We start from the raw sequence: 15,297 nt of genomic DNA on the forward strand, positions 1-15,297 counted from the left end.
TTTGTTGTCATATTACTTTCAAATTAAATCTTTCCTCTCATCAATACCCACACTCCACGTGAGGAATCTGAATCCCTGACAGTAGTTAACTTGGGAGAAAAGCTGGCAGTAGCTGTGGAGCCCTTGCCTGCAACGAGTCCCATAGGCGCAGTAGCCCTTCTGATAGTACTTGCAGATGGTGGATGGCTTGCTGTTGGCCAAGTCATGTGAGAACAGGCACTGGTTTCCTTCCCGACACACACCATGCATAAAATACCTGAAGAGACAAGCAGAGGCATAAAACTTTTAGAAGCTTTCTAAAACTTTACTTTATAAGATCCCCATATTCTTAAGCCTAGCATATAAATGCTTATTATGCATATATTATGTATCAAGGCTCTATTAGGCACTGGAGATGTCCATATTTCCTGGATTCTAGGACAGTGATTTTGGACGCACAACTAATTCAACGAGATTTCTGGAAGAAAAATGATCCCATAAATTTCTGTTTCCAGATAACCCTCTTGATTTGAGGTGTTGCATATGTAAATGTGAGCCTCAAAACTGAGAAAATGCTCTCTGAAAATCTGTTCTATCTGTTCTCTCTGTTCTCACAGGGTTTAAAGCGTATGGTTGTAATGGAATTGCAAGACCTGAGCCCAAGATCCAGCCCTGCCACCTATGAGCAAGCCACAAAACCAACTTCCTTATGCCTCACTACTTCCATCTAGAAAATGAAAATTACACTTCCTACTTTACTGGGTTGTGGCAAAGATCAAGTAACGGAGTGCTGCACCAAAAGAAATATATAAGATGTTCCACCGAGAGGTCTAATTCTGGTCCTGAAGAAGTAACTGGGAAGCATTCTAATTCTGTCCAGCCAGAGTAGAGACACCTGGCAAATGGTAGAGAGATCCCAAAGGGACATGCCTTGGTAATAAGGGTAAAGAGTCCTAAAGTAAAGAGTAATTTTAAAAAGTTTTTTTTTTTTTTAATGTTTATTATTTATTTTTGAGAGAGAGAGAGGAAAGCACAGAATCTGAAGTAGGCTCCAGGCTCTGAGCTGTCAGCACAGAGCCCAACGCAGGGCTCGAACCCATGAACCGTGAGATCATGAGCTGAGTCACCCAGGCACCCCAAGAGTATTTTAGACCCACCCTAATAAAGCTTAAAAACAAGCTTCAAAAGGGTCAAGCTGACAGCAAATAACTGTCAGACAAAACCTACTTTAACAGTCTTTGAAGGAAGACCATAAAATCCAAATGCTCAAAAACACTCACAATGGCATCCAATAAAAAATTACTAGAGATGCCAAAAAGCAGACAAATGTGACCCATAACCAAGGAGAAAAATTAGTCAATAACAGGAATGACAGATGATGGAATCAGTAGACAAGGACTTTAAAAACAAAGATCATAAATATGTTCAATTATGCTGAGTATGAAAGAAATGGAAGAAATAAAAAAGAACTAAGTGGAACTTCTGGAAGTGAAAACTACAATATCTGAAATGCAGATTACACTGCAAGAACTTACTGTAAATTAGAGAGAACAAAGGAACATTTCAGAAGACCTGAAGACACAGCAACAGCAACTATTCAAACTGAAACACAGAGAGGAAGAAAGAACAGATTTTTGCTTCTAGCTATGAAAGAGCCCTCCAATTAAAAACAAACAAACGGGGTGCCTGGGTGGCTCAGTCGGTTGAGCGTCCGACTTCAGCTCGGGTCACTCGCGGTCCGTGGGTTCATGTCCCGCGTTGGGCTCTGGGCTGATGGCTCAGAGCCTGGAGCCTGCTTCCGATTCTGTGTCTCCCTCTATCTCTGACCCTCCCCCGTTCATGCTCTGTCTCTCTCTGTCGCAAAAACAAACAAACAAACAAAAAAACTAGAAAGCAGAACACAATATAGGAAACAACTGCTCTGAGACAGGAACAAAAGGCAACCCAAGACTGGTCCTTGAGAGAAGGGAAACGAGGTAAGCCCACATTCAGCCTGGCTTTCTGCTGAGAGGCACACTCTGGGCCTTGGTGCAAGGAGATGAACCCCAAGCAGAGCACAGCAGTCTTGCTGAGCTGAACAGACACAGACTGGAGTTCAAGGAGGCTGAGGGAATCTCTTTAAAGAACTTGTAAATAGTCACATACACATGGCCAACTGACTTTGGTAAACTTGTCTGCGTAACTCAATGGGGGAAAGAATGGTTTTTTCAACAAATAATGCTGGACCCAGTATCTACATGGAACAAAATGAAGTTGAAATATTACGTGTCTGCTGATGTGACCCAATATGGATTAAGTACACAGCATAGCCTGTGATACATTCTAGCCAAAAAAATTTAACTTGAATCCAACAAAACTCCAGATCTAACCCCCAGTTTACAGGAAATGCAGGGGACTGAGAACAAGCTAAAAGCCATCACGAGAAAGCAATCAGATAAATATAAAAGAAGAGGCGGTACGTGGGCCAGGTTTCTTTAACAAGTAAGTGTCATGGAAGGAGTAGAGGGAACCTGAGTTTGGAAAAACAGTTTGGTGGTTTTTTTAAAACTTAAATTTACCATATGACTCAGTAATTCTACTCTTGGGTGTTTACACAAGAAAAATAAAAACGTATGTTCACACAAATACTTGTACATGAATGTTCATATAAGCATCATTCATAACGGCCAGAAAGTGTAAACTTTTACAATTCCATCAACTGGTGAATGGATAAGCAAAATGTAATATATCCATACAATGGGAATTACTTGGCAATAAAGGAGTGAAGCACTGATGCATGCTATAATGTGGGTGAACCTCAAACACATTAGGGTTAAGTGAAATAACCCGAACACAAACGACCACATGTTGTATGATCCTACTTATATGTAATGTCAAGAAGAGGGGCAGAGGTGCCTGCTGGCTCAGTTGGTAGAGCGTATGACTCTTGATGTTGGGGTCATGAGTTCAAGCCCCATTTTGGGCACAGAGCTGACATTTTAAAAAAAGGTCGGGGGTGCAAATCCATAGGGACAAAAAGTAGGCAAGTGGTTCCTCAGGCTGGGAGAAGGGGTAATGCAGAGTGACTGCAAATGGGCAGGAGGGGTAACTCTGGGGTGATGAAAATTTTCTAAAGTTTAATTGTGGTCTTATAAAACTCTAAATTTACTAAAAATCATTGACTTGTATGCTTAAAATGTGTAAATTTTATGGTATGTAAATTATACTTCCATAAAGCTGTTAAGAAAAATTTAAAAAGGAGGGAGCTGTGCTAGGTTAGTAGACATTACATAAGGTACATAAGAACCCGATGCAATGTTTAGTCCAGGATTATATTCCAGTGTGAACAAACCAGATGTAAAAGACATGTTCGGAACAAATGGAGAAATCTGAGTATGGACTAAGATAAAATGAAAACTTACTGACATGGAAAGTTCAAGATTATTAACAAAAAAGCAGATTATAAAACAGCATTTATAGGGGCGAGTGAGTGTCTCAGTAGGGTAAGCATCCGACTTTGGCTCAGGTTATGATCTCGCAGTGTGTGAGACTGAGCCTCGCATCAGGCTCTGTGCTGAGCACGAAGCCTGCTTGGGATTCTCTTTCCCTCCCTCTCTGCTCCTCCCACCACCCTCAAAATAAATAAATAGATTTTAGAAAACAATCCAGAAAGATATATAATAGCATATTTTTAAATGTTTACTTATTTTTGAGAGGGAGAGAGACAGAGTGTGAGCGGGGAAGGGGAAGAGAGAGAGGGAGACACAAAATCCGAAGCAGGTTCCAGGCTCTGAGCTGTTAGTATGGAGCCTGATGTGGGGTTTGAACTCATAAACTGTGAGACCACGACCTGAGCTGAAGTCGGAAGCTCAACCCACTGAGCCACCCAGGTGCTCCAATATATGATAACATATTAAGAGAGGCAATCTTTGTGGGTAAAGTATATTTACTTTCTTCTTTTTCCTGATCTGTATGTTCTAACATTTCTACCATGAACATATACTGCTTTTGTAATAATATACGGTTATTTTAGTTTTAAAAACATACACATTGGCAAGGGTATGGTTAAAAAAAATATAAAATGCTCAGTACAGAACCTATCTCACAGTAGGTACCCCCAAAGTCCAGCTCTCATTAAAGTCCAGTAAAGAACAATGACAACTAAGCTGACGTTATAAAAGTGACCTGTGCCTTATCACAAAGCATGCAGAGTGCTGAGGGGACACATACCATGGGCTGAGAGAGGGCAACATCCCAGAGGTCAGGTCCAAGCAGAGTCTGCAAAGTGGTAGGGATGCCAGTGGGAGAGAGGAAAGAGAGAACAGCAAGAAAAATGCACAGAAGAGAGGCACTGTAGGGGGTTCAAACAGGCCTGCCGAGAGATGACGCTGGAGCATCATTTAACTGTGCTCCAACTTACCCTATGTCAGCTGAGACACTGATGAGTGCATCTCAAAACAAGAGATAACAAATGGTCAAGTCAACTTAGGAAATGGCACAATCTAGTCTTTCTTAGAGATTTACAACAGAGAGTAGCAGAGGAAAGGTTCTGAGAGTTCTGTCATAAAGAAAACTGTTTACAGGCATACTTTGCTTTATAGTGCTTTGCAGATACTGCATTTTACAAATTGAAGGTTTGTGGCAGTCCTGCTTCGAGCAAGTCTGTTGGTGCCATTTTCCAATAGCATTTACTCACATCTGTCTGTGTCACATTTTGGTAATTCTTGTAAGACGTTAAACTTTTTCATTATTATTATATGTTACAGTGATCTGTGACCAGTGACCTTTGATGGTGCTATTGTAATTGTTTTGAGGTACCATGAACCATGTCTATATGAGATGGCAAATTTAATCAATTAATGTGTGTGTTCTGACTGCTCCACCAACAGGCTGTTCCCCATCTCTCTCTCCTTCCTTTGGGTGGTTCCCCGTTTCCTGACACACAGTATTGAAATCAAGCCGATTAATAACCCTACAGTGGCCTCTAAGTGTTCAAGTGAAATGAAGAGTCCTAAGTTTCCCACTTTACCCTAAAAGCTAGGAATGATTCAGCTTACTGAGGAAGGCATGTCAAAAACTGAGAAAAACCAAAAGCTAGGCCACTTGCACCAAACATTTAGCCAAGTTGTGAATGCAAAGGAAAAGTTCTTGAAGAAAATTAAAAGTGCTACTCCAGTGAACGCACAAATGATAAGAAAGCCAAACAGCCTGAGCACTGATATGGAGAAAGTTTTAGGATGGAGAGAAGGTAACACCAGCCAAAGCCTAATTGACAGCAAGGCCCTAACTCTCTTCAATTCTGTGAAGGCTGAGAGAGGTGAGAAAGCTGCTGAAGAAAAGTCTGAAGCTGGGCACCTGGGTAGCTCAAGTTAAGTGTCTGACTCTTGGAATTGGCTCAGGTTGTGATCCTGCAGTCATGAGACTGAGCCTCACATGGGGCTCTGCGCTAAGTGTGGAGCCTGCACTTACAGAAGGATTACAGACTTACAGAAGACTTACAGAAGGATTCTCTCTCTCTCTCTGCCCCTCCCTAGCTTGTGTGCATGCTCTCTCTCAAAATAAATAAACATAGATAGATAGAAAGAAAGAAAGAAAGAAAGAAAGAAAGAAAGAAAGAAAGAAAGAAAGAGGGAGGGAGAAAGAAAGAAAAGTCTGAAGCTAGCAGAGGTTGGTTCATGAGGTTAAAGGAAAGAAGCTGTCTCCATTGCATAAGAGTGTAAGGTAAAGCAGCAAGTGTTGATGTAGAAGCTGCAGCACATTATCCAGAAGATCTAGATGAGATCATTAACAAAGGTGGCTACACTAAACAACAGATTTTCAATAAAAACAAAACAGCTTTCTATTGGAAGAAGATGCCATCTAGGACTTTCTTAGCTAGAGAGAAGTCAATGCCTGGCTTCAAAGCTTCAAAGGACAGGCCGACTCTCTTGTTAGGAGCTAATGCAGTTGGTGACTTGAGGTTGAAGCCAGTGCTCATGTACCATTATGAAAATCCCAGGGCCCTTTAGAATTACACTACATCTATTCTGCCTGTGATCTATGAATGAACAACAAAGACTGGATGACAGCACAACTGTTTACAGTGTGGTTTACGGAATATTTTAAGTCTACTATTGAGACCTACTGCTCAGAAAAAAGGTTCCTTTCAAAACATTACTGCTCATTGACAACGCACTTGGTCACCCAAGAGCTCTGCTGGAGATGTACGAAATTAATTATTATTTTCATGTCTGCTACCACAACATCCATTCTGCAGCCCAAGGATCAGGAAGTGATTTCAACTTTCAAGTCTTACTATTTAAGAAATACATTGTGTAAGGCTATAGCTGCCACAGACAGTGATTCCTCTAATGGTCTGGGCAAAGTAAATTAAAAACCTGGTTCCAGAAAGGCTTCCCCTTCTAGATTTCATTAACATTTGTGATTCATGGGAAGAAGTCAAAATATCACCATTAATAGGAGTTTGGAAGAAACTGATTCTAACTCTCATGGATGACATTGAGGGTTCAAGACATCAGGGGAAGAAGTTAACTACAGATGTGGTGGAAATATCAAGAGAACTAGAATTAGAAGTGGAGCCTGAAGGGGTGCCAGGGTGGCTCAGTTAAGCATCTGACTTCCATTCAGGCCATGACCTCACAGTTCGTGAGTCTGAGCCCCACGTCAGTTCTCCACTCTCAGCACAGAGCCCACTTCAGATCCTGTCTGTCTGTCTCTCTCAAAAATAAGTTTTAAAATTAAAAAAAAAAAAAGAGAGAGAGAGAGAGAGAGAGAGGAACCTGGATGGGTCAGTGGGTTAAGCACTGGATTTCAGCTCAGGTCATTATCTCTCAGTTCGAAGGTTAGAGCCCTGTACCGGACTCTGTGCTGACATCTCAGAGCCTGGAGCCTGCTTTAGATTCTGTGTCTCCCTCTCTCTCTGCCCGTCCCCTGCTCCTGCTCTGTCTCTTTCTCAAGAATAAATAAACATTAAAAAAAACAACAACAAAAAACAAACAGAGCCTGAAGATGGGACTGAATTGCTGCAATCTCATGATAAAACTTAAAACAGACGAGGAGTTGCTTCCTATGGATGAGCAAAGAAGGTGATTTTGGGAGACCTATTCCTGGTGAAGATGCTGTGAAGATTGGTGAAATGACAACAAAGGATTTAGAATATTACATAAACTTGATTGATAAAACAGTGGCAGAGTTTGAAAGGATAGACTCCCAATTTATTTATTTATTTATACATTTTATTTATGTTTGAGAGAGAGAGAGAGAGAGAGGGGCAGAGAGAGAGGGAGACACAGAATCCGAAGCAGGCTCCAGGCTCAGAGCCCGATGCGGGGCTCGAACTCACAAACCATGAGATCAGGACCTGAGCTGAAGTCTGACGCTTAACTGACTGAGCCACCAAGGTGCCCCTGGACTCCCAATTTTTAAAGAAGTGCTGCTATGGGTAAAATGCTATCACACAGCATCACATGCTGCAGAGAAATGGTTTATAAAAAGAGAGTCAATGGGGCAAATTTCATTTTTGTCTTTTTTTTCCCCTTAAGTTCACTTATTTATTTTTGAGGGAAAGAGAGCGAGCAAGTGAGGGGGGGCAAAGAGAGGGGGAGAAAGAGAGAATCCCAAGCAGATTCCATGCTATCAGTGCAGAGCCTGATGTGGGGCTTGAACTCATGACCTGAGTAAGATCAAGAGGTCAGATGCTTAAACAACTGAGCCACTTAGGCACTCCTAAAAGTATTTTTAAATGAAGGTATGGTGTTTTAGACATAACGCTATTGCACATTTTATAGACTACAGGATAAACGTAACTTTTACATGCACCGGAAAACCCAAAAAATTCACTTGATTCACTTGATTCCAAAATTTGCTTTACTGCAGTGGCCTGGAACCGAACATGCACTATTTCTGGGGCATGCTTGTACAGTTATCATACACACCTTTTCCCAGGCCTCTTTCAGAAAAAGCCACTTGAGCTGCAAGATGGAAGACAGATTTGAAGAGGACTGAAAGTGCAGGGGAAGAGCCTGTTAGGAGGCTGCTTTGTAAAGGAGCTTTATCTGTGAACCCATGTTTTAACTTATTTAAAAAGACATTTTATGGAGAATTCCAAACACACATGAAACATATACAAAAGTAAACCAAATGGCAGAATGAACTCTCAAGATGTCCCAGCACCAGCTTCCACATTATCAACTCACAACCTTCTGGTTTTACCCATTTCCTCCTTCTTCTATATGATTTTCACGATTTGTCTTTTTTAGAGAGGGCTAATAACTCAGATGCCTCTTGAATAAAGACTTTTGGGCAAGGAAGGCCCTCCCTCCCTCTGAAAGAGTATATTATGAGAAATACATGAAATGTGAAAAAATACCAAAGATCTACTGAACAGTACTATCAATACTAGCCCGTTCACTTCAATAGCTCAGTTAACCCCAGCAATACTGTAGTACCACTACACCCACGATGCAAGTAGGGAAGCTGAGGCTCAGAGACCAGTGAAGACTTACAGAAGGTCAAATTGCTAGGAGGGGGTCCCCAGCTCCAATTTTCCCAGATACCCTGACCTTTTCCAACCAAAACTAACTTCCCTGTCACTCTGCCTTTACCCATGCTGTGGCCCCTGTCAAAAACACTGTAGCCCACCTTTTGCACTGAATTGTTTCCAGCGGCCTTCCTTCGTGGACCAGCTTGAACTCATGACCCCAACATCAAGAGTCATATGCTCTACCAACTGAGCCAGCAGGCACCTCTGCCCCTCTTTTTGACATTACATATAAGTAGGATCATACAACATGTGGTCATTTGTGTTCGGGCTATTTCACTTACCCTAATGTGTGTATAAAAGTTAAAAAAAAAATCAGCACCAAGAGCCAACTCTGAATGACAAAGAAAGACAGATTACTACCATGATTAGTAAACTCATAAATACTGGATGAGAACAGGCTCAAAGTGGCTATATAAACAGGTCCACAAAAAATAAGATCTAATAAATACTTCTGTAATAGTTTCCTTTGGAGACACTAAAGATTTCAAAAAAAAAAAAAAAAAAAGGAAAGAAAGAAAAAGAAACAGAAACAGAAAAGGTGAGTAGGAGACTACCAGAGGTTCTCTACCAAATACTATTTGTTAACCAGGCATACAAGAGGACAGGTTCTTCGTGGTCCTACAAGGGTGCCTTTTATAATTCTACCACCTCCCGTAAGTCTTCTTCAGACAATCTGCCTTCCAAACTCTGCTCATTCACTCTCTTCCTCATTAGGAAAACAAATACTTAACCATCAACTAGAGCTTCTAATTAGTCACTTATAAGCTGGTGACTTCATGCAAGACATTTCACTTCTGTAAGTGACTAAGCTGAGATTTAAACAGCTTCAAAAATAACTTCTAGACCACCATCAGTGCAGTGCCTTCAAGGGGAGCATGAAATAAGGGTTATGTAAGAAATGAAGCCAGCTCAGTCCTATTTTTGTAGCATATGTCATCATTTCCATTCCCCAGCGACAAACAGAAAACTAGTTTGAACACATCCTGCCTGTCCTTTGAAGCATCTTGTCAACTGCTTAGAGCTATCCCTCCCCATCTATGTTATACTAAGTTTAATCCAGGCCTCTCTCATACTGCACCTTGTAATGAATTTCCAACTATTCAATCTTAAGGGATGGGTCAAACCATCCCTTATATCTTCCTAGAGAGAAGGCTGAGACATGAACTGGGGTGGGGAATGGGAAGGGGGTGAGTAGTATGAAGGGGAACAGTGCATAACTGGAGACTCAGAGTAGGGAGATTTCTCGGGGGGACTCCAAAAGGGCCTGTTATCCTGGGTGACCCCAAAGGACCGTAGCTACTATATGTTGCAAAGGACAGGGGGTGCCTAGGTGGCTCAGTCAGTTAAGCGCCTGACTTCAGCTCAGGTCATCATCTCGCGGTTCATGGGTTTGAGCCCTGCATCGGGCTCTGTGCTGACAGTTCAGAACCTGGAGCCTGCTTTGGATTCTGTGTCTCGCTTTCTCTCTGCCCCTCCCCTGCTTGGGCTCTGTCACTCTCTGTCTCCCAAAAATAAATAAAACGTTAAAACAAAACAGAACAAAAAAATATGTTGCAAAGGACATCAGGTTCACTTCTAGCCACAGAACCACTAGCAGCTCTAGCTGCAGCGCAGGACTGAGCCAAACAAATTCAATTTAGTTTCTTACATGCCTTTCAATGGTGCATATCTTTAGCAAAATGCTTCCGCAAATCATATCTGAGTATATGGGTAATCTACATTCTCAGTGTCACTTTTCTTTACATTTCCTTACATATTTTCAGACTTAAATTTTATGGCTGTACGGCATGTGATAACAGATCCAGTGACAGGTAAAGGGGTTAATGCTGGGCCTGGTGGTAGGCCTGAAATAAATGTTAAGAGACGTAGGGATGAAGTATAGTGTAATAGTTAACACTGTGAAATCAGAGAGCTTGCTATATGACCATGAGCAAGTTATTTAAATCTCCAAACTTCAATTTCCCCAACCATAATATAATAATTGTATTCCATAGACTTCTGTGATAGAGGACTCTGAGGTCTGGCTGAGACCATGCATGTAAATGCTTAGCCTACCACCCCAAAAACACTCTATGATGGTTTGCTGTTACTGTCTAATCCCTTAACTAACTCCGCGGGTTAGGCGTTACCATCTCCATTTTATAGATGAGTAAGTTGTGGCACAGGTGGTAGCAGGATCAGAATCCCGAACTGCCCAACTCCAGATTTCAAGCTCTTCTACCACTTACTGGCTGACAAGGTCCCTCATTTTTTGTGATTCCAAGCTTGATGTTCCAAGGAAACAAATTCTAGGTCTTTGCCTAGTGATGATAAGACAAAGGAACCTCTATCATAGAAGAAAAGAAAGTGACTACCAAGCTATCATAAAGGCCTGCACCAGGACTTAAAAAAAATTTTTTTATGATTATTCATTTTTGAAAGACAGAGAGACACAGAACACAAGCAGGGGTGGGGCGGAGAGAGAGGGGGACACAGAATCTGAAGCAGGCTCCATGCTCTGAGCTGTCAGCACAGAGCCCGACACGGGGCTCAAACTCACGAACCGCAAGATCATGACCTAAGCCGAAGTCGGATGCTCAACCAACTGAGCCACCCAGGTGCCCCCCCCCCCGACTTTTTTTTTTATGTTTATTCATTTGTGAAAGACAGAGAGACACAGAGCACAAGCAGGGGTGGGGCGGAGAGAGCTGCACCAGGACTTTAAAAACAGACTGGAAGACATGGGAAAATAGTTAGCAAGAAGAATCAGCAAAAGTAATTCCCAGCTTGTTTGTGGATAGAGTGGCATGGGAGAAATCAGAAGAGCTGATTGACAGCACAACTGTGTGAGTAGCCATTCTTGCCATTCCAGGCAATAAACATATGGAGTGTCTTTGTCGTTAAATTTGGGAATCCTAGCATTTCAACATCCATCTCTTAGAGATGTCTGCATATCAGAATAAAGGCAAAACTTAAACTCTGTCCTGCTGCTATTCAGAATAAGCATGTACATCACATGCCACAGCCAGGAAAACAAAGCAAAAAACACTTTTCACCTTCAGATAAATCCAAAACAGCTGAGCACCCTGTTAAGGCCTGGTCTCCCAAAATAAATGTCCTATCTTGGACATTTCCTGTGAGTTACCAATGTCTGGAGATAAGACTTTTGTGAAGATAATACAATGTGAGAAGCTTTTCCACCATGAAACACTAATGCGAACTTGGTACTCTAGGTAATACTGCAGTTTCTTTTCATTTAAATGTGTTCTAGTTTTTTATCTGGTGACGCAGTCCTTGCGAGATTGGACTCCCTCACACCCTTTTGCAAGTAAACTTCTTTTACTTTCTATATATTTTTACGTGCATTTTCCTTACATAGACACATATGAATAGCTTTAAAAATTCCTGTAGTGAAGAAACTTTATCATTTCCCAAATTTATTTGGATGTCATCGGGTCAATGAGCGCATGGACTCCGATGCCACACCTTGGCCACTTAGAAGCTGAATGACCTCAGGCAATCACTTCAGTGCACAGGCTTGGTTTCACAATCTGTGGAACAGTGAGGGTTGCTGGGTTACAGGCGATGTGGCCGTTAGAGCACCCAGCGCATTTTAAGGGCTCCACCAAACATCAGTACTTGAACAGAAGTGATCCCTTTCCAACATTCCAACCCACTCTTGAGTTTATATGCAACAACATCCTGCAGGATGCCCCTGTTAAATTAAATTAAATTAAATTAAAGCTTTCAGGTTAGGCCATCTCAGTGCAGAAGGAAAAAAAACAAGATGATCTTGATTTAAGTTTTTGCTCCTGCATTTAGATGTGAAGTTAGGAGTAAGTTCCAAGTCCTTCTCTGTAAAACTAGATACTATAAAGAGTTAAAATTCAATTATAAAGCATTACACAAATGTGTACTCTTTTGTGGACACATCTTAAGAAGAGTAACCAAAATCTGCTTTACAATTACGCACAACGCTTGCTTCATACAAATAAAAATGAACACAAACAGGTCTCACAAAAGATATTTCTAACACAGATAACCTATTTTCTGTAGACACTGAGTGCAAATTTCTGACTACTGCTTCATATAAGCCATGGCCTTGGATAAACTGGTTGAACAGTTAATACATATTAATACTAACTGAAAACTTTTTACATAGTCCCTTCTCAATTATTCATGCTAATTAAGAAGTAACAACATAGATGAGAATTTAATAAACTGTTCATTACATAATCAAACTATACAACTGATTTTGGGGGGCAATGTTTCCCACACACTGAAACCAGTTATTAAAATTTGTACTGTCCAAGTATCAGGCCAACAAGACTAGGAACCCAGGATTGGTAAGCCACAAGTTCACCAAGGAACGAGGGTGTTACACAACCAAGCTCTTTCTGCTTCACAGGAGCAGTCGCAGTGTAGCATCCGGTTTCGAATTTTCTACACCATCCATCCATTACCGTTGTACTTCTCCACATAAATGGGTGTCTCAGTAAGAGTGTCATTTAATCTCTTTCAATCTGAATTTCCTGTATTGTAAAATGGGAATTATATCTTCCTGGCAGTGTTATTGTGAAGTCTAGTGACAATGAATATAGAGCACTTGGAAATATGCGAAGCACTTCACCAACTTTCAGTAAATACTACCCGACATTTTTATTTCCCCGCACAATTCTTACTTGCTGAGTCTGTAAATTTAGGCCGCAGAGATCTTCAAACTCTTGGGAAACGAAGACCCCTTTCGGGACCCCAGCTCGTTCTAGGCCCTGATTATAGATCAATAACCTATTCCTGTGTGGTATCCCCACTGGCAAACGATCACTTAGCGTCTCTTTACCCAATTCCAAATCTCCTTTTCCAGCTAAACTCCAAGTTCCAAGGGCTCCACCCCCACCCTCAGGCCTCAGCGACCTGCACGGCCCTGGCTAGCTCGTCCTTCCAGCTCACAGGCCCCGGCGCTGGCCTGACCTGGGGTCTCATCCCAAACGCAGAGCCACACACACGCCAGGTGACCGGTTCCCGCCGCAGCCCGAGCTCCGCCCAGGAAAGCCCCACCGCGAACAGCTGAGCAACTTTTCAAGAATCCGCTCAGCCTCAGTTTCCCTGGTAGTGGGGCTGGGGTGCACCAGCCGCCAAGGGGCCGGAGCGGGGGCTTGGGGGGGGCGAAGGAAAAGCGAAGTGGCCCGCTACTCCTGGACCCCCCCGCACTAACCTGCAAGTGACTTGCTTGGTGCTCATGGTGGCCGGGCTTGAGGGCCCTTGTCGCGCCACCGTCTCTCGCTCTCGCCGCCGTCGTCGTCGCCTCGGCCCTGCCCATCCCGCGCGGCCGCGTCACGCCGGCGTACACCGCCCCTTCCGTGTGGCATCTCTGTAGCGCCGCCGGAAACCTCACCGCCGTCATAATTGGTTCCGCCTGAGGGCTGAGGCTGGGCGACCTCCCATCCAAGAGCTCCGGGTCAGGCATTTGCGAGCCTCCCGGTCCCCAAGCGGGCCTGGTTGGGGACCTACTCTTCCCAGTCTTATTCCTGTTGTCGGTTTGTACCGGCTTGCCCTGTGTCGGGTCCTTAGAAACGCCTTACACCTCAGGAGGCCAAGCTCCCACCCCTCCAATGCGCGCGTAAATTACAAATATGCCTTAGAACCCAAACTTGCACTCCCTAGACCCCCATCTCAGGCCCTGCCTCGACTGTTCCCGCCAGGCCAGACCTCGACTCCCACTTAAGGAATTCCTTAGCTCCCTCCCATTTGCTCTCTTCCAAGATATCTACTCCCACCCCAGATTTTCCATTCCGCTCCCCCCCCCCCCCGCCCCCGGCTTTTCGTCTTCCGTTTCCTATGGTGGAAACCCCCAAAGATATTTGTGACACTTTCCTCTGGTTCTCTGTATCTGCAGATCCTGCTCCCACACCTCTCTCCAGTGCATCTTCTTGATGTGGACATGTTGGGGTTTCCGGAGTGAATGGTCAAGAAAGAATTCTTGAGACATCTTTGGTGCAAAAAGGGTGGTTTTATTAAAGCTTGGGGACAGGACCCATGGGCAGAAAGAGCTGCTCGAGGATCATGAGGAGTGACTATGTACCTTCAAGTTAGGAGGGAGTTAGGGATAGTGTAAGTGTCTAAGGAATTTGGAAGCAAGGTTTCCAGGACCTTGAGGGGCTAGCTATGAGGAAAAGGTCATTTACTTCTGTCTAGTAAAACCTTAGTCATGACACCTTTTGGATGTGTATCAGTGGGCAATATGTTTGGAGGATGATTGCTAACATATACCTTGGGGGGTAGAAATAAAGGAAGTTTCCAAAGGAATATTTAGATGTTAAAGGAGACTCACAGGATCCTGGAGGAGCGGGATAATGTTAAGCTAAGATGGCCTTTTGCCCTTTGCAAAGTATTAACATCAAGGCAGTTGAGTTCCTAGAGGAAGGTCTCTTGGCCTATCTCAAGAACTTGTAAATGGGCTGTAAGTTGTAAGGAAATTTAATTTTTTTCTTTTGCTTTTGTTCTACACATCACTCCATTTCCATCCTCATGGTTCTGAAAGGGAGGGCCTATGCACCCCCCCCCCACTCCATCTTGTTCTGAGTCCTTCACCTTGACCACGCCTCCTCCCCTTGAGTAACCTCCCGCTCACCTGCCTAACAGGACTCGGACCCTTCCCCAGCCAATGGGCTGAGGCCACAGCCATTACCTCACCAACTGCCCCAGGCCCCAATAAAACCTTTGTTCTTTTGAAACTCGCTCTTTCTCCCCAGTATCTCACCGCTGTGGCTGTGTCGGTGCAGGTAGGGGATTGAGCTCGAGGTAGGTGAATAAAGGCT

At 43.1% G+C, this 15,297-nt stretch overlaps 1 protein-coding gene across 2 annotated transcripts in view; it reads right to left on the reverse strand.

Moving 5' to 3' along the window:
* Positions 1-13,828, reverse strand: part of MKRN2 (makorin ring finger protein 2) — a 28,090-nt gene extending 14,262 nt beyond the window's left edge. The window contains exons 1-2 of one of the 2 annotated variants that reach the window (XM_025920928.2): positions 13,695-13,828; positions 128-256 (exon numbers count right to left, since the gene is read on the reverse strand). In XM_025920928.2, the coding sequence (XP_025776713.1) occupies positions 128-256; positions 13,695-13,720 (155 nt within the window). In that variant the 5' untranslated portion in view covers positions 13,721-13,828. Of the gene's footprint in view, positions 1-127; positions 257-4,188; positions 4,227-13,694 lie in introns of those variants that run through there. The other variant, XM_086697398.1, reaches the window with a different exon arrangement.
* Positions 13,829-15,297: the final 1,469 nt, after the last annotated feature.

The sequence above is a fragment of the Puma concolor genome, chromosome A2 (assembly GCF_028749965.1).
Source record: "Puma concolor isolate L17-30 chromosome A2, mPumCon1.1.hap2, whole genome shotgun sequence".
Lineage (NCBI taxonomy): Eukaryota > Metazoa > Chordata > Mammalia > Carnivora > Felidae > Puma > Puma concolor.